Source organism: Catharus ustulatus, chromosome 6, assembly GCF_009819885.2.
Source record: "Catharus ustulatus isolate bCatUst1 chromosome 6, bCatUst1.pri.v2, whole genome shotgun sequence".
NCBI classification, from domain to species: domain Eukaryota; kingdom Metazoa; phylum Chordata; class Aves; order Passeriformes; family Turdidae; genus Catharus; species Catharus ustulatus.
Window position 1 is genome coordinate 41209681 of NC_046226.1, and position 20246 is coordinate 41229926.

At 43.9% G+C, this 20246-nt stretch overlaps 1 protein-coding gene across 3 annotated transcripts in view; it reads right to left on the minus strand.

Annotated features, from left to right (window-relative positions):
• TSPAN18 (tetraspanin 18) overlaps nucleotides 1–20246 on the minus strand; it is a 121208-nt gene that overhangs the window by 3817 nt on the left and 97145 nt on the right. For all 3 annotated transcript variants that reach the window (XM_033062033.2, XM_033062035.2, XM_033062034.2), the window contains exons 4-9: nucleotides 17170–17261; nucleotides 16219–16413; nucleotides 10728–10802; nucleotides 4960–5058; nucleotides 3558–3743; nucleotides 660–743 (exon numbers count right to left, since the gene is read on the minus strand). In XM_033062033.2, coding sequence (XP_032917924.1) covers nucleotides 660–743; nucleotides 3558–3743; nucleotides 4960–5058; nucleotides 10728–10802; nucleotides 16219–16413; nucleotides 17170–17232 — 702 coding nt within the window. In that variant the 5' untranslated portion in view covers nucleotides 17233–17261. The remainder of the gene's footprint in view (nucleotides 1–659; nucleotides 744–3557; nucleotides 3744–4959; nucleotides 5059–10727; nucleotides 10803–16218; nucleotides 16414–17169; nucleotides 17262–20246) is intronic.

Here is a 20246-nt window from a genome sequence, read left to right on the forward strand (position 1 = left end):
ACTGTTAGTGGCTACAGCAGCAGCCTGACCTCATTCCCAAACTGCCCTTGGTGTCACAGGGGCGCAGGATCCACAGTCCCACATCACCGGGCATGGGCACAGCACAGCCTTTCTGGGAGGTTGCTGTGCCTCTCTGCACAGATCTCTCTCCTTTGCACAAGATGGGGGGCTTTTAAAGCACCAAGCCTTTCCCTGCAATGCCACAGAGACGTAATTTCTGGGCTAAAACCATGTCTGGTGGATGTCTGTTCCTCAGAGACATCACCGAAGAAGTGGTTACTAATGCAGGACGATAGTTTCAGTCTCTAAACAGAAGGTTTTAAAGCACAGGCAGGGGTTGTGCACATTAACCAAGTGAGAGATTACTCAGCTGGCCAGGGCACTGTGGCACTGGGAGCAGTGACTGTGCAGGGCCCGTGGAGAGCACAGGGTCCCCAAAGCCGCTGTGGCACAGCTCTGTGCAGCCCAGCACGAGGTGGCACTGCAGGCGTGTGGCATCGGCTATTTCCCTGCCCTTTGTGTCAAAGGATCAAGGAGCCTCTTTCCAGGCAATGAAAAGCACAAGTTGATAGCCTGGCAAGAGGGAGCACCTGCCTGCTTGCCCTGCTGCTGGCACCTTACTGACACTGCTTCTGTCCCAGTCAGACCACAGTAAGTACCTCAATAGCCAGCACTCCGATGGCAAGAGCTCCTGCCAGGTACACGTACGTCTCAAAGGAGTTCAGGATCACGGTGTAGCAGCCCTAGGAAAGACAAAACATGGTGAGACAAACCTGAGCACACATTGTGTTGTTCTCACAGCAGAGCCCTCGCAAGGACACGAGGTGCTCTCAGAGCCTGGCACCACAAGCACAGTTGTCTCTCACCACCTCACCCAGCCCAGGCACAGGAGGCAGAGAGAGGTGCACAGGACAGTGCTGGGGAGGGGAGGTATTGCTGTAGTGTGGTGGGAGGGGTTCACACCCCTCACTGACCCTGAGGAACTGTGAGTTCCTGCAGGGCAGAGAGGAGCAGCACAGAGAGGAGCCCTGTCTGCAAAGGGCAGAGACTTCAGCACAGAGGGAAGGAAGGACACTCTCTGTGACCGACATCTCAGACTGGCTAGAGAAAATGATGATTTATTTAAAGCCAAGGCAGGAGATTCTTGATTCATCTCTCACAGCCAGCATCTCTTTATCAGTCCAGGACCTTTTCCCTGTGCTTTCCCCCAAAAGAGGCTGGCTGAACCCCTGCTCATCTCACTATAGAAGAATTTCATTCAGAACTCAGGGACCTGCACTATGGCAATTATTCCACTTACAAAGCATAGCCACCATCACCCTTAATTAAATTTATTATTGCTAATACAATTAGCAGCAGGTAAATCTTCCTGCAAAGGTTTCAGGGTATTTCTGGAAATCACCAGCTTATCCTGGCTTCAATTTTCCCAGCCTAAAATTTCAACCCACTGGGAAATTTCTGCAAACAGCTGACACATAAAGAGAAAAGTAGATTGGGGTTTGTCCTGTATGAAAAGTGGCTTCCTCTCCACTGAGAATATACTTCACACGTACATTTTAATCCTATCTATACTGCTAGGATGTTTCAATCACCTCGTTTTTTTTTCCTTCCACCCATAATGAAAGTGTTGGAACTGCAAAGACAGCACAATAGTTATGCACCTGTGTCCATGCCAGACCCTGCTCACTGTGAGTGATGAACAACTGGTAGAGAGTGAGGGAGGGCATGGAGAAGATCCACTCACCAGGTCACACCAGGGAACCCAGACTGCTGGGGCAGTAACTGAGATGTTAAAACCATGCTCCTGTCAACATGAGACCACTCAGCATCAGCTCTCTTCCAGTCGTGTTTCAGCCAAATTTTCAGAGAAAAGCATCCAGCCCACCAACAATAATTTTTGTGCTTGCCAGACTTCCAACCTTAACCCAGCCTCCAGCATGCTCTGCTCAGCTGGCTACAGATAGGAGTGAGCACAAGTGTGGTCAGCACTGCCCTACCAGTATGGTGGCCCAAGAGCTTGACTTCACTCCAGCAATGCCTCAATTCAGCTCTCAGATGCCTGGGATTTTCTCTCCTAATTTACAGAAGTGCTTGATGACAGTTGCTGTAAATACAGCCTCTTCCACCAACACTCTGGTGAGATGGGCTTGCAGGAAACCTTCCCTGTCCATGGGAGTGGTAAGCTTCAGCATCACCACTCAGGGAAAACTTTAACCCTCTTTCTCACAATGCATTTCTCTTTCCCTCCCTGCTGGCTGTCATCTCTCTCCTCCCCATCTATTCCCAGCAATCAGACCTGGCAGAAGCAGCATGGTGCTGTCTGCTATGATCTCTCACCCAGAGTGCCTTTGCCAACCATTTCCAGCTGCCAGTCAGGGAACAGTTCACATGCTGCTTCCAAAATCCTTTCCTCTCTTTCTCAATCTGCTCTTAAGTGCTGAAAAGAGGACCACTGCCTAGTCTGGAGGGAGAAGGAGGCTTGTACCTAGGTCAGTACAGAGCTCAGCTGGTTTAACTAATGCTGAAGCGAACACAGTTGGGAACTTTGCTGGAAAGTTTCTTAAACATCATGTCTTGGTGATATTGGAAGGAAACTTGGCCCAGCATCAATGGGATGAACTGTATTGTCATAGTCCAGTATTGTAAAATATTGCCAAGTCAAAAGGCCTGGCAAAAGAATCATAGACTGGAACTACAGAATGGTTTGGGTTGGGCAGGACCTTAAAGACCACCTAGTTCCAACCCCTCTGCTACAGTCAAACACTTGCCACGAGACCAGGATGCTCAAAGCCCCATCCAACCTGGCCATGAACATTTCTAATGATGAGGCATCCACAACTTCTCCGGACAACCTTTTCCAGCATCTCACCACCGTCACAGTCAATCATTTCTTCTGCAATATCTACACTAAAACTACTCTCTTTCAGTTTAAGGCCATTCCTCCTTGTCCTATTGTTACATGCCCTTGTAAAGTCCCTCTCCAGCTTTCTTGTAGACTCCCTGTAGGTACTGGAAGACAGCTATAAGAAATGCCCTTTTTCTACAGTAAAGAAGCAGAGAAATTCAGCTTTCCAATACTTCTCTTCCTTAGAAAACAGACATGGTTTGCAGTGGCTGTTTAACCCTTGATATTTTGATTGTATATATTGATTAGGAGTCTTTGTGAACTAAATTGAAACCACTCCTGCATCCAGTAAGAGTCAACTCTATTCCATCCTACCTGGCCCTCTGCTGGCTTGCTAATTAACTTCTCAGAGGTTACTTCTAACCTTCATAAACACAACAGAACTTGATCTAAATTTCCATCTTAACTCTCAACCCCTTAGGAAAATCTTCACATTTCTGACGATACAGCACAACATGGACTTAGCAATGCATGCAAGGAAAGGAGATTTTCAAAATTACCCATATGCCATCACTTCAGAAGCTGTCAGCAGGAGGGAGTTAGGATGTGAGGCAGAGTCAGGACCTGCCACTTTCACTAGGTACCCATGACTGCTGCAGCCATTTGTCTGCCCACTGTGAAGCTCTTTTTCCTAGCGTTTGGCCTCCCTTACCTGCCTGTTCTGAAACCTCTCATTGCCTGATAGACAAGCTTCCTTGTTGACAAACATCCCTTCCCGGCTCTGGAGCTCTCGCTGGCAACAAGCCTCCGGTGTCGCTGTTGCCTTTTCCAAAGCGGAGTATGGAAGGTGAGGAATAGCTTCAAAATCTTCTGGTCCGTTCACTCCACAGCAGGCAAACTGGGGAGAGGCACAGAGAAGAAAGACAGAATTGACACCTTTCCCTGAAAGCAGATGTGAGAAATCTAAGACTTATTCTCATAGGGATCGAAGCTTTAGTCAAAGCAGAGACAAAACAACCATTGTTTCCAAAGAAGTGGGTTGTACTTGTACCTTGGAGCTTCTGTTTCACTGAAGTCCTTATGAAGTCCCACTGTTTCTATGTCCTGCTGTAGATTCTAAGGTACTACTGGGAACATTGGTGCAAACTACACAGGGCTTTGGGGCATATCCAGAATGACTTGCTTGAGATCACCCAGTAGTACAATCCAGGCTCCCAACCACCCTTTCTCCCCATAGCTACTGGCCAGCATTGTTGCTGCTCAAAGGCACTGCTAGGTGATTTGAGTAAGGTCCCTCTTTAGGATTCTGGTCAGATGCTTTTTAAGGATTCAAGTCATACTCTGACTCCGTCTCCTTTCAGTCAGCAAAAGGAAATGTCTTTATTAAAGTCCCGAATCAGCATGAAGGGCAGCAATCATCCTTTCCTTTTAAGATTAAAATTGACTTTTCATCTGCAGAAGCTGACGTCCTGCTTTTCACTCCTGAAGGGATACACCATAGGGTGTACAGAGCACTAACACATGTACACACACACACACAGATTGAACTTCTTGTGGTAAGTTCCAGTGACTGCAGTCATTGTCAACCTGTAGCCTGCCCAATTAGGGGTGCAATAACAGAGTCAATTTTGATGGCTAATATTTCTATAGTGAAAATGTATCATTAGGCACACTCCTGCCTAAGCTTCTGTTAACAACAAAACATTAGTTAGTGCCAGCTTTTGGCTGCTGTTGGCTGGGAATAATTCTGAAGCAGTCTGCAAGGTGAAAGGCCCCGAGCCTTTGCGGTGATACCGAGTTGCAGACACCTCCACTGCTCTCTGTGCCCAATATTTGAAAACTAAGGGTACTCCAATGCCTCAGGCTTTGGCAAATCAGGTGACCCTGATGCAGCCACTAGGAGTATCTCTCTCAAGATGGGTGGCAGCTCCATTTGAGAAGGACTGACTGCCAGCCAAAGTCTCACTCCCTTCAACTACAAGCCCTGGCACTAGGCTGGACATGGCAGGATGGCTGAAGCAGGCTGAGCCTGGCAGAGCTGAGGGTGTGGGCTGAGCAATGTGTTGGTGGCCACTGAATGGTGGGTAGAATAGGACTGGTGTGGTCTGACTTACTGTGATCATGACAGAGTTCCAGGTGGCAGAGAAGACATCCGTGTCGTTGTTCCTCTGGTAATGCTTCTTCAGCTCCTTGGTGAAAAACTCTCTGGTCAGCTGAAACGCACAGACAGGGAAATGTAAAGGCTACTGCCAACACCTTTCCCAAACATTTCCCAAAGCTCCCTTCCCTGTGAATGCTGAGGGTTCTTTGGTTTTTTGGCTTCATTCTATTTTTCGCAAACCTCAGAGGAGAAATGTGAAAAGCCATTGGCTGAGCCATATCAATGTAGAGGATGAAGGGTACTTGTTGAATAAAACTGTCAGTCATTAAAATCAGGGACTAAACTATATCCATACTTCCAAAGTAACATTTACTTAAATGTTGGTTGGTTTTAATGTTTGTTGTTTTATTGGTTTTTAAAATTTTCAGCACTACTTGAAAGTATTTTAGTAAATTGAAACAGGCCTAAACCAGATTTTAGAAAGATTGTCAAATCCACACCCAAACTGTATTTTCACTTGCTGATTCATGAGGTCTGCAGGCAAAGCATGATTTTCCCTCCACTTTTCAGTCAAACCAGTTAACTTCCTACTAACAACAGGGGAACTGCTCTGAATTTACTTCAATGTGTGAGAAAGCAGAATGAAGCCTCAACACAAAACTTCCTCGAAATGAAAAAGAATTTTAAAAAATGTAATGAATAGGAACTAGTCAAGTCAGCTAATGAATCAGAAAAAAGCACCATTTTCTTGACAATGCTTTTGATTATCTAAACTAACCTGCATACATGAAGAAAAAAAAAACAACTATTTATATTTGTGTTTAGATAATGCAAACATTTCTCCAAAGGTCAACAATATAAATTATTGGAATTTCATTTACCCCTTTTTATATTTACAGTAAAACAGAAAAAGTGCACAAACAATTTGTTTCAGAGCCTTCTCGAGTCATTAGACACCTTGAAATTACATTTACTTAGGATGACTCTCTGGAACAATAGTAAACATACCATCCTAACAATCTTGTTAAACTGAACATCCCAGTTAAATCTTGCTGCCTGCCTTTCTATCACTTCAGGACAAAAAGTTCAAGAAATCCTCTTTCATGTTCCCAATAGATCTGGACTTGTGTGGTCCCTTCTCCAAAATATGTTGTGATTTGTGATCCACACAGGCAAATCTGCCACTGCAAAAGCCACAGTGAAGGAGGCTGGACTTGGCTGGCTACAGCCCTGCCGTGATGTTTCATATTTGTTGGATCAGGAATTAAGCTGCCTGAAAAAATACCCTTTTTATTTCCCCCGTTGTTCATACAGCACTGCTGACGCAGTAACAGAGACTGCTACAAGCTGGTTTCAGGTTCTTGATATGCAACGTGAAATATCTCACATACACATGCATATGTATGAGCTCTATGGGTGGGCACAAAAGCACAAGAACAAAATTGTTTGTTTCATTTGTATCACAATTTAGGGACACAAAAAAAGGCTTAGTGAGTTAAAAATACCCTGGATACCACCTAATATTGGCTTCTCTTTTACAAATACAAACAAAGGCCAAAGGTAATTACTGCATCAGCACTGGGCAAAACTTTGTCACAAATACTTGAATCATGCAGTTAGCATGATCTCACTATCTTTAATTAGTTATGCTGTCAAATTCATAAATTACTGTTTTGGGACAGATATTAAGTCATTGCTTTGAATATTAAAATACCAGAAGACATGGCATTTTTCCTTTGGGAATTTGGTGCCCTGAGAGAAGGTGAGGTTAGAAGGTGCTGAAATATGTCCTCAGTGTTCTCCTCTGCTTCCCTTTCTCTGAGTACTTTATCCATGCAGCATCCACTGTGCAGACAGCAGCACATTTTTTTGATGCTCGTCTGTTCCTGAAGCACAGACTTTGAAATTGATATTACCACTGGTGATAATCCCAGCTGGCTGCCTTTGTTGAGGTCTAAAACAAAGGAGTAATTTAAATATAAAGTGAAACCTTTATTTTGACAGGAGCAATCCCAGAGGAAATTGTTCAGAGTTTGTGTGTGATTTTTACAACACTTGGCCTAAAACAAAGCCTAGTGCTGGAAGAGTACATTTGCCAGGAAAATAACTGATTCCATTTTGTTGGTCTTAAACTGCTTATCCTGAGCATCTCAAGTTCAGAAGAATGGGGCCAAAAAAAAAAAATTCTTCTTTTAAGAATTGCTGACAAAGGAGGATAAAATAAGACAGTCCTATTGCCATGCCCATGGCCCTCGTCTAGTACCAGCCTGATGAGGTTGGTGCACATTGGATTTTTATGGCTAGAACCACTCAGAAGTGAGCAAAAGACCTACTGATAAACACGAGCTTCACACACACTTTGACAGCACAGTTGTGGCAGGCACAGCCATGAACAATAAGGAGCTGTTCAGCTGTGTTTTGGGCGGGGCGCCTCCAATGCAGCACATGCATGCATACATTTACACGGCAGTGAAAGAAGTGACACTGTTTTGTCACACTGGTTCAAAAAATAGCTCTGCTGGGATCAGTGCAGCCAGATAAAGGGGTTTAGAAAAAGGAGGGCATTTCTGTACAACCCAAGCATGCTGGCACTGCCCAGGAAGGTCACAGCCTTCTCCTGCGGCGCTGTGCTCAAGGATACGGAATGCTGTGCAAGAAGCTGCCTTCATGGTGTCTGCTTGGGAAACAGGACACACTCCTACCCATCTACATCATCCTGGAGCATTGTGGTGTGTCTGGCACAGTGCAGGGAATGGAGGTGCAGTCACCAGTGCTGCACTTCCACTGCTGTAGTGCCTTCCATCTGAGAGACCTCTGCTCAGCTGAGGAAGGCTCATGTTGTTTCGCTTCTGCCTTATGTCTGAGGAAATAGAGGCATCAGTGCCCAAGGTGCCTTGCTTATTAAGAACTGGGGCTAAAAATCCAAACATCCAGACTCCATCCAAAGCCCTGCCACTGGACTCATCTGTTCCTACCATCCTGCTTTCCTGCTTGCTGAGACAGATCACTAAGAATCAAATATCCCTCCAGGGTTTTTCCCATCCAGATCTCCGAAGGGCATATAAAGAGCAATTCCTATTGCTCTTTCACAATCTCCTCTAGTGTTCATGAAAGTCATTCTTTTATGGGGGATCTTCTAGATGATAAAGGGTTCTCCACCCCCAAAACTTCCTTTTCTAAGGAAGAGAAACTCTGGTAATCCTACAACTAATTAACAGCAGCCTTCCTCTTCAGAGACTGCTTTTAAATAGCTCTTTAGAAGTGGAGGTCACAGTAGCTCACCTTTGTGAACACCACCTCCACTTACCCCACCACCTTGTTCTGCTTCACTGACTCTTCCTCTCATGTCAAATCTCAGCAGAAAACATCTCTTTTCTTCCCTGTTTTTGTCTCTTGAGTTCTCTCACTGCCTTAGCTGTTAATAATTTAACCCCATTGAGTGTTTGGGAGCTGGTTTGAATGTAAAACTATACAAGAGAAAGCTGCACAGAACATTATCTGTAAAGTGAACAGATAAAGTGTATCTTTAGTCTCATTTTACATATCCAGAGAGGCCACAGCCAAAAGGTCTGGTGCAGCAATCACCACAGAATCCTGCTTGGTAAGCCTTGAAGAAATTTAGATTGGCAAAGTGTGGTTTTGCCACCACATAACCTGAAAGTAATTTATTTCTTAAGGAACAGAAAAGCACCTCTGATCTTGACCTTAAATTGCTACTGTGAAGAATTCTTCCCACCATGGGATCAATGATAGACCACCTCTGCCCATCCATGTAGATCACCCTAACCCAAAGGTGTCAGCAAAATTGGCCACAAGTAGTTTTGTCCAAGTCAGACAAGTTACTACCACAAAATACAGCAAGACCAAAACAAGGGCTATTTTTTCCAGAAGAAATCTGAGGAGAGAACAAACTAACAGAACCTGCAGATCAAGTTTGACTTCTGCATAGAGCCATCTCCAGCTCTGCTGAGATCTGACATTCTTCATTCCCTCCCATTTAAGCCCTTCCTGTCAATCATTCTGACAGGGTGGGAAACTGGTGATACAAACAAGGAGACGAGCTCAAGAAAGATAGAAGTTTGCTCCCCTTCAAGTTCGATCTCACAAAGCACTCCCAGATGCCACAGAAGTCTAAAATAACCACTATGATCTTATCTAGCAAGATAACATGACCTGACATGTTCCACGGCTCCCAAGGGAGTGGAAGGTACAGATGCTTTGCCCAGCAGCGAGCTGTAAGTGAGGAGGACGCATCAGAAGTGCAGTCACCCTGCACCCAAGACTTGCAGCAAGCCTGGGCAGTTCCTTGTACCTTTTACCAGTTTCCTACAGAGATGGGGGAGGTAGGAGCCATCAGCTGACAGTGCTTGCCCAGCCCCTGCTCCCTGGGGACAATGTTCTGTCTCTGTCACAAAGCACATACCTGGGTCTGCAGGGCAGTTTCTGCAGGTGCAGTCTGCTCCTCCTGCTGAACCAAAGGAATTCTCTAAAACCTCCTAACAGCAGAGCTGGAATGGCCAGAAGACACCAGACCCCTCCCATACTGCAATATGTTTATAGGTGTTTCCATAAGGGCATGGTCTCAAAGCCTAAACTGGAATGGGGCACCCATTCTGTGTGCAGAGCGCCATCCCTTCCCCACTGCCTTCAGATCTGAGGCAAAGGTCAGCTCATAAACAGGAAAAAGTCCTCTCACTACCTCCCCTCAAGCCCATCCTATACAAATACCACACTCTCCTGCTGTGAGCTTCCCAAGTTTTGATTCTTTTCTATCAAAAGCTTTTTAAAATGAATAAAATTAAAAGTATATTCTGGTTTAAGAAAATCCTCATTATACATGGCCCTTCTTTGCTCATGCCACATTTCTCTCACATTCAGCATAGCAAATGTGCTGCATGTTCTCTTGCTACTGGAAGAGGCAAAACATGCAAAATAAATACTAACAGTCACTAATTACCACCTCTACCAGCCAATGTTTTTTCACAGCCATCACTCAGAGAAGGATGGACCTACTTCAGTCAGACTCTCCTTTGCACATGTGTGAACAGGAAAAAAATTCCACAGACCAGTGCTGTTTAGAGAAAGAAATGACACTGTGGTTACTACTACTGTAGTAAAATTTACCACTAGTGCAGGGGAGGGATGATGGCCATATAATAATATTAATTGCAGAAGAATAGAGAAAGGCTACATCATACAAAGTTTTGGAGAGAGGGACAAAACTATGCAGGACAATAAGTGGGGGGAGATTTTCTTAGGGCAGGTCATGGGGGATATCTTACAAGCAGCATTGGTAGGAGTCTGGTGAGCAACAGAACATGGAAGATCAAGAGTGAATATGATTAGAAGATTCGTAAGAGATTTTTTGCACTGCAGAGCAAGCACTGGCTCTGGAAAACAGGAGTTTTCAACTATTAATATTAAACACATGTTATATTGAAAAAGAAAAATAGTTGCTGTTAATCACAGTGTGACTTTATTATAAAACTTTTCTCTGATGGAATGTGCAGCTGGTTTGGCTGCAAGAGAGTCAGGAAGACTTTAAAAGACTCTAAAAGCTTCAGGAATAAGTGTGTCCCCATAAACTCTCCATCCTGCACTAGCCAGGTTAGCTAGCATTCCCTGACGTGCTGCCAGTTCTGCAGACAGGGCAGTAACCAACGAGGTCTGCTGATATTTGAAACAACCACTGTACAGACAAATCAGCCACCACCTAACACCCTGTTCCAGCTGTGTATAACCCCGCTGGGGTCCAGAGATTGCCCACCTTTGGATACTTACATTTTCTCTGAATATAAAAGCCAGGATTGCAGCTGAAAGCTCCGCCAGGAAGATTAACAAAATAAACATGAAGAACTGGAAGAGATAAAATAAAAACCACAAACATAGCATTAAATGTGTGCAATAGGCAGTAGGAATACAGGGGTTTGCTAATCACCAAAGAGAAACTTTGTTTTCCCCCTGACAATTAAGGAGTCATATGCGACAGTCACTTGAAGCACACACATTCCCTCTCTGAGCTCATCACAGAACATGGGAGTTTGTGACACTTTTGCCTGGTTCTAATGAGTAAAAGTGTATAAGGTTACAGAACCCATAATATCCCCTGATAAAGCTGCACCAGGTCAAAACAGTAAAGCCTACTTTGATGGAAAAGTTATGTAATTGTGGACATGCTCACACAGGTTAAACTGTCCAGACACAAGTATAGGAATCACATGTAAATGCACACATACCTTTGTTTGCAATACAAACACCATTTTGCTGTAATATAATCACATCTTATTTTGTGTGGAAGGAAGAAGTGGGATATACCCTCAAATATTTATACCTATGACCTAAAATGGACTGTTTTAATTTCAGGACAAAACTAGCCTTGGTTAATATTCCCTCCACACAATGGGGATGCACTGAGTTAAGTACTAACTACACAGGACCTCTACAGAAAGTTGATAACAGACCATAATAATTTAATTTGATTATGCAAGTATCATCCTGTCTTGTATGGTATCCAAAGTGTGCATATTCACAACCTTAAGATAAGGGCATGCTGCAGACTTGACAGAAAGCACAGCCTGCACATTAAGTGATAGGAAAAGGGAAACAGGCCTCCAGGTTGAAGTAAAACTCTTAACACTTATGTCATCCTAACTTTAGGAAAAGGGAAGAAAGCAAAACAGGGAGGCACATGGCTGTTCAATCTAAGCTGTATTTCATCCTGTTGCCTTTGCAACCTTCTGCTGCTTCAATTTAAAAGTTTCAGTCTTACCAAAGGCACCTTTTTTCAGTGAGGTTACCAAGCCCGAGTGACCCACTGTGCCTTCACCCCCATCCCCCAGAAGTAAATCAGATGCACTTAAGGGGGTCATCCCTAGAGCCTGACATCCTGTGTGAGAGTGCCCTGGGACCTTGTCTACCCAGAGCACTCAGGTACTTGGGAGGGTTTCCAGCCCAGGATGAGTGATGGGGTTCCTGCAGGCCTCCACTGCAGATGCTGCCCTTTCTTGTGACCAGTTCTCAGTGACACTGATGCCTCCTGCTCATTTGATGCTGCTTCAGTCATTATGACACAGTAAAATGAACAGACAGGGATGTGCCTTTTAACATCCTTAAAACAATGAACCTTGGTGCTAAGGAATAGCTATAGGAATGGAGCAGGAAGTGGCTAGATTCACACTCTCTCCCAAAATGGCATTTATTTCTGTTCTTGTAGACAAATCATGGACTTGAGTAGCCAAAAGTCTGAACTAGGTGGACATTTTGTACGTTCTTATTGGCATGAAGAGAAATTACCATTTGAATCAGCCTGTCTAAAATTCAAACAGCCCAAGAATTTGCCCACAGACTTCGAGATTATTTTACAGAACTGAGTAAATGTTAAGACATTACTTTAGATTTTGGTATTGATTGAGAAAGGTAAAAGTGAATGAAGAATCCTGTAAGAGCACATCATTTGGAGGGCAATAAACTTGGTACATGTTACCAATGAAGATAGATGAAGCAACAAGTAAAAATAAACACAAGAGAAATCCGGAAAAATTTTTTTTGTGTATGTGTGAGAAGTTTATAGAAGGTCTCTCTGAAACAGAAAACAGGCAGACAGCGCCAGAAGTAATACTGTGATCCCCAAGCAATGATTTATAAGCAGTGTCTGGAAGGCTGTGCATTGTGCACTTCAGTAATGGAGAGAGAATTCAGACTATCTGCTTGGGATGGGCAAAATGTTGTTTTGTTGTCAATTATCAGAGCTGTAAGTGATTTTTCCCGACTGGAAAAGCACATGCACCATCCTCTCACACTTGTCATCCTGCTTCTGCAGTAGAAACAAAAGGAGTCTGGGCTCAAATGACAAAACAAGAAAAGTCAGATGAGCAGAGATTTTGGATTTTAATAGCATGCTGTTGCTTGATTTTGCTGAACCAGTTAACTCTCTAATTTATTCTTACTGCTGGAGTTTTCTGTGCGGCTTCTTTTTTTTCTTGCTCAGAGACTGTTTTAATTTCACCACAGGAGGGCAAAGAACAAGTGATGAGAATGAACAGCACTTTGCAAATTCACATCATCATCCATCAAGGGATCTCAGCATAGTCACTAAGGTCTAAGGTGGTGATCAAGTGATTAATCCCATCACCCTGCTAATTGCATTTCATTTACTGATTACTGGGGGGCACATGTTCACCCAAGCTCCAGCACAGGTCTGTGCAGAAGTGGAAGCAGTCATTCCCAGATTATCTGTGATAAGCTTCATTATCACTCCCAAACTGATTTACACTTATATTGTGCACTCTGCATTACAGATTTGTAAGTTACAGGAGAAAAAAAAACACATCAGCCATTAGGGTTGATGAGAAAAAGATGGATCATCAGTGTTTTAGAACTTGTTCCCTTTCTGCATTTGAAGGAGAGTCAAAATCTGTTTAACGTGTTTTCCTTCCAAAAATTAAATTGATTGCTGATATGTGAGAGCACAAAGGAGCCAGCTGGTTAATGCATGGGACACAGCAACCTCACATTCAAATTCAAGCTTGATTCTTGACATTTGAGCACAGATACTCCCCACATCCAAGGTGAACGTCCTGAGAAATGAGATCTCTCATACTGGTCAAAAATCGTGCCTCAGCTCCAGGTGATGGTTACAGGAGGTTTCACAGAAGTGGTCTATCAGAAGTTTCCACAAATTAATGCTTCATGTTTATTTTTCATAACTCATCCAGTGTCCCAGTTTCAGAACTGCTATTCCAAAAAGAGCATCAACTGTCGTTAACTCGAAGGACCTGCATTTTCACGCTGGGAAGTTTGAGGCTTTACTGCATCCATTTTACAGGAGTGCAAAACAGGATTTCTGCATCTGAAACTAAGCCAAATGAAGCTAACATGGGCTGCTCTTCTAACAAAGCTGAATTCAATCCCTTGGTGCAATGTTGTACCAATAGTACTTTGGATTCTGATCTTTCCAGTGTTGTTCTGCAGTCAGAGGACCTTCAGGACAAGTTATTCAGTGTCTGCTTTGCAGACCACTGTTTGTTCCCTTTTTTTGTAAGCCAGGTCCAAATGCCACGAAATCTAGAAGTGCCTCACAGCCTTGGGCTTAATGCAACATGTTGGGTTCCATAGTGATGGGGTTATTTTTTACCAAAAGATGAGCAGCTTAGTGAAAAATAAAAATCCTTGCACACTGAAACCAGAACCTAGAGAACATGCATCTGTCTTGTCCCTTCTATCTTCTGTTTACATTTGGACTAAAAGCTTCAGACATACATTATGCATCACTGTGAAATCTCACTCAAGCAGCTCTCTGGCTCATCAATTCTTTAACAACTTTGTAAGTGGACTTGATTTGATCTAGCAACTTCTCCCCAGGTACCACCCCCACAATGACTTACGCTCTCTGTTTTGCAAGTGTTCCCAGCCTCTCTGGCATACAGTCATGAATCTTTTGCCTATTCAATGCCTAAAACTGACTCCTATCAGACTTTGGGTTTCACAGATGTTTTCAGATCAGTCGATTTTAACATCAGCTGGTGTGGTTTCAAAAGAGAAGTTAGAAACATATTTCTTCTCCCTTGATATCAGCACAGGTCCTCATCCGAGTGCTTCACACTCCTGAACAGGAGATAGCTGTTTAGCTGAGTTGGTCTTCATACAAAAAGCACTTGAAGATCTGGCTGATCAAAATAGAACAATGATTCCCTATCCAGTAATTACTTTTAGAGTTTTTCCTAGTCTAGAGCATTACTTCCAGTTCTTATTTTTCTTGCATTTCCTTTAAAATAATAATAATAAAGGTAAATAAATAAAGCAGCAGGGTTCAGAACTATCTCTGGGAGTAGGAAAAGTAATAACCACAAAATTGAGTGTATTGGAATATAAGTAAAACACATGGAGAGATATTCAAACCTGTAAATGATGTTAAATCAGGAAAGGACATGGCCCAGAGCTCCCTTTCTCCAGTCAGGTCACCAGACTGTATGCAGCAGACTGAAAATATTACTCTCCCATTCACTTACAACAACATTTCTCATCAAACTTCACTTTTAATTTCTTATCTGACAAGGGCAGGCTTTGAAGCAGCTTCAGGCTCACTGGGTCTCATCCTTTCCATTTTCTTAGATCCCTCTGGGCAGATCTCCACAGGCATCACAGATGATACATTTGTTTTTGGATTTCCTTCTGCAATGAATCACTAGAAATCAAACCCAGAGTGGCTTCTCCAAAAGGGCTCTCATTTGCAGGCTGTGAACTCAAGGCATAGGGGAACCAAGTGCCAGAGAGATTTTATCTCAGTGAAATCACACTCATCTCTAGGAAAAGATGGATTTGCATTCAAGAAAGAGGACTTTGCTGTCCTGTTTAAAGTTAGAGACAAGCCTCTTTTGAACCATGAAGTAGCTGTGTAAGACACAATCCTAACAAAATACAGTAAGATCAAGATTTAAAAAATAAAAAAAAAAAAGTAAGCCAAAGCCCACAATAAACCCCAAGTGCCACCAGACCCATTGGGAGAAACAAAAGATCACATTTCACAAAAAAAAAAAAAAAAAAAAAAAAAAAAAATACTGGAAATACTGGCAATGCCTTCTGGTAGGAGATAATTTCTGGAAATCCTTCAGTATCAGAACTTGGGAGAAGTGGGGTTCAAGGGCAAAAGTGATTTATTTTAGCTCTTTGTAATTACTGATGACCACCATGGACTGAAATTTAATCCTGTAATTCAGGGGAAAACTTGTCCAAAGATAACAAATCTGGTTAATTTTAGGAGCAGAGTAGGCTGTATCAGGGAGTGACCAGCTGTTGAGAGCAGCAATGACAGCAATGCCTGCTGTGATGCAGTTCTGGGCTGGGCATTTCTGCTGGCATGGGGGCCTGGGGGCCTCCCTCACACAGGGGTTGTGCTCCAGTGTTCCCTCCTTTGTTGTGAATCCCCAAGGAATGAATCTACGAGTGGAACAGTGGGTTTTGAGTAGCAAAGAAAGGACCATTTTTGGTCACTTTATAAATGTAAAAAAAGACCAAACAACCAAATGGAGTCAATTAGAATGAAAGTTTTAAAAGGACAAAATACACTCCCAGACTGGGCTCAAATCTATATAGGTGAAAAAGCAAATTATCTGTATTTCTAGCAGTGTGTAAAAGTATCCTAAGCCTAGTTATCATTGGAAGGAATAATGGTTGTAACAACAAACACCCATTCCTGTGCTTATCTCGGCATCATCTACCCAGTCATCCCTACAGGAAGCCAACAGAGGCCAACAGAAATGGCAAGGGCACTTACAAAGAGCAGGAGGCATTTGTTCTCACGGATGGCCCCGCAGCAGCCCAGGAAGCCCAGCAGGAAGAGCAGTGCCCCCATGGCCAGCATGATGTACGCTCCCGTGAAGAGCAGCGGGTTGGCAGCCACGATCTCTCGAAAGCCTGTGGGATCCACAATGACCCAGATCCCGAGTCCCAGCAGGCATGCTCCTCCCAGCTGTCACAGCACAAGGGCAGGAGAGAGAGGGAGACAGGTCAACAGGAAACAACTGCTGCACAAAACCTGGATTCATTGTTATCTTTTGATCACAGATGTTAATTTGGAGAAATTGTGCTGCTCCAAGGCACATATTCGCTGCTGTGCCTTCTGACATGCAGCTCTTAGTATCTCTTGCTCAATAAATTAATCATTTGCAGCAAAAGCACCTTTCTTTCTTGACACATCATTCTACCATCTGTTCCCTCCCTCCATACTGCAAAAGGGTCTCGATCTGCCGCCCCATCCGTAGGGGACAGCCCAGTAAAGGGGCTCACGTGAACTGTACCTGCCACAGAGGCCTGGGTGACCGGGCACTCCCAGCCTTCCTTTCAAAACCAAAACCAGCTAAGAATGACTCCACATGTGGTAGGAAAAGGACTGCTTCTGAGTGAAAACCCCAGCAGGGCACCCAGGACTGGAAAACATTTTCTTCTGCCATTCAAGGATGAACCATGTGCACCATTAGTTACAGCTTTCCCTGTGGTTTCCCCTGCCAAGGACAGCAATAACTCAGACAACATTGACCACTGTGATGCCTCGCTGAATGTCTGAGCATCTTTGGATGCTGCAAAATGCTCAGTGATTGCTAGTGCAAAGCAGAGAGGATATTCTGTATTGTGGGAACTTTACCACTCTATAGCCTATCCTGCTGGGCAACAGCAGGCTGCTGGAAACAGAAGGATCCAGAAAAGAGAATGAATTCCAAATACTTACAAATATAAAGAAATTGAAAAGAAACATCAGGTATTTCATGCAGCTCAGACAGTCTCCCTCCATGGTCTTCAGGGTCCTTTGTCCAATTCCTCCTGCAAAACAGCAGCACTTTCTTAGCAGGCTCATTTTTATTGGAATGAGACAGTCCTACCTCCAATCTATTTGTATTTCCTCCAAGACCCTGTGGAGTTCATTATATAGAAAAGCTCTTTTCTTGCCTGAACAGGGAACACAGCACAGGCTGGTAAGAGATAATGATTGCTGCTCGGTCCCTTTGCATTCTTTAAGGTCTGAAGGTGAGCACGGAAGTGAAGGGGAAGGTTGCAGGAGAGGAAAGGTCTAGCTTTACTTGCAGAGTGAGATATGGGGGAAAAAATATCCCTCTGCACATGAAGAAATATTTTTCCCCACTCCTTAAAGCTTGTCAGGTGTAAGAATCACTGGATGTACCTGTCTATTCCATGCTGAGACAGGGTTATATTGAAACAGGAACCAGAACAAGCTGTGCCCAGTTAGAAGACACACAGAAAGCATTTGGGACAACTGTGTTCATACAAGCTTCCTCTACAGAATGAGCACCACACAAACATGGACAGCAGCTTCAGGGAAACTTGTAGACATTTGGGCTTGGAAGGACAGCAGTGCCCAATGGCAGGTCCCAAGGAGGATGTCCTCACAGGGTTACTCAACCTGGGGCACACCTGCTTGCCAGGCAGTGTGAGATGTTCCTGTGCCAGTGAAATCCTGCTGCTCCATGCCCCACCCTGCACAGGTCTTTTGCAAGAACCCATGCATCAATGTTGGAAAGCTTTTGAGGCCAGGAAAATCTGCTAAGGAATCTTAACCAGTTCTGAAACTCAGTGTCTGATTTAGACAACGAACTGCTTGGCCAGTGCTTCTGTTGGAAGAGCAGCAATAAATCCTGACCAGGTGAGGCTACACTGGAGGAAAGTTCCTGCTTGCTGTTTAACGAAGTGCCTATGTGTCCCAATATGCTAGTATATCACCAAGTACCCTAGAGGGGCAGACAAATAAATACATGAAATAGTAAAACTTCCACTGAAACAATGCAGCTGTGGCACTGTGCACAGATGGAGCTGTACATTTGCAAACACAGAGGCACAGGTTTGCTTGGCTCCCCAGAGGAGCCTTTCCAAAGCCCACATGCTTCTTAATGCATCTCATTCCCTTTTTCCGCTGCAAATGCCATTCCCTAACAGACATGTAGCTAATGATATGCTATGTTAGCAAAGTCCATTTAATTCACTTAAAAGAAAAAAACTGAAACTATCCAAGATTTTCACCAGGCCAGAAGTAAAACTGCCTTTCACTCCATTGTTTTTGTTAAACCACAAAATCTGTGAGTGCTGTAGAGCCTCACAAAGTGCTTTCCTCTGTGACCATAGGAACTGCTCTGCTTTAGCCAAAGAGCTGAGAAAACCCATGGCAAGCAGAGCTCCCAGCACGGGGCTGCCTGAGGTAAGAGCCAGATTTTTGTTACACAGTGTGTGTTTGGTATACTGCTTTTGCTTGATTTAAAATCAAATCAGTTCCTTCTTTGAGACAAAGCAGGCTGAGACACAACTGGTGTGGACAATCATTGCTTTCCCTCTGCAGCTTCCTGTACCTGGAGCAGGAGAGCAGCGTGCCTCTGCTGGCTGGGTACTGCCAGGGAATCCCCTTTGCAAGAGGAATCCTGAGAAAATCCAGCTTACTTCTGGAGAAACAGAAACCTGAATCTAAACCTGGGAACCAGGGCAGTATTTTTTCTTTACGAAGTTTATTTTCTTATACCCCGATATAAAATTGTTCTGCCCAGACAAATTCCAAGACAAGACAGTGGTTGCAGGAGATGGGATAGACAAGAGCTCTGATGAGGGCCTGCAGGAAATGCCCACAGCTTCCTGACACTGTTTAAAGCCATGTCTGCAAATCTGACACAGAAATGGATCTTGAAGTCCAAAAGGCTAAGGAGCTGGGCAGAGAATTCTTCAGTTTCATGGGAAAGGTGAGCCTTCAGCTCCACTAATACATGAGTTGGACCCTAGAGAGGCATATGAAAATACAGACAAATCGATAGGGTACTGGGATTTCAGGAGCCTCACAATTAGTGTCACCTATATGTTCCCATCACCACACTAAAAATTCAGCTCCAATGAAACAAGGGATGGCTAAATTTTAGTGTATTAGCCAAAGTCTTAAAGGTATCTCAGAAATTTTGAAGTCCTGCTGCCTTGAGCACTCACCCGTGTGATCCATATTATAGCAGACTTTGTGAAAACAAACAACAACAACAAAAAAGGAACAAAGCCCAAAACACCTTAGCCTTGTTGTGACACTATACATCATTCACACACCCCACTACAGGCACCCACATGAAAAACAATGCCTGTGGTCTAAAAAGTAGCAGCTCCTAAGCCGACCACTGTCTTGCTGCTTTGTAGTGTTGATAAACCATGCTCCTGCCTTACTTTTCTTTCCATGTCTGGGACTGCTTCCTCTGTAAGGTGAGCGAGCTGAATACAGGTCTACTTTTATTTTTAAAGACAAACATAGGCTATGATTCTTTGCATCTCTCCTGCCTGCCCATCCAGGCAGGAGATGTTTTCCAGGAAAATGTTTTCCAGGCATAAGTAGGGAAGGGAGATTGTAAACCTTTTGAGCAATCAAATCCTGGAAACTTCACTGTGCAGAACCAGTCACAATAACCTGGGAGCAGCACGAACACATGCACAATGAGCTTTGGTAAACAAGGGCTCCCTTCTTAGCTTGGGCAAGAAATTGTCCCCAGCAGTGGTACTGGTCTGAGTTTTGTATTTCCTAAACCCACTACACTTCTCACAGCAAAGCAGTAACTGTGAGCAACCTTACTCATCCTGCTGTGCTTTAAATCAAGACCACACCCGCTGGGGCTTTCAGATTCAGAACTTCTTCCACTCAGGATGTGCAAATGGAACTCAGTGGCAACAATGCGAGCTCTGGGCTGGGAAAGCCAAGAACAAACCATATCAGAGTTTCCACATCAGAAGAACTCAATGCAAGCCTCCAAAAAATGCCAGCCCACTGATCTGATCTGA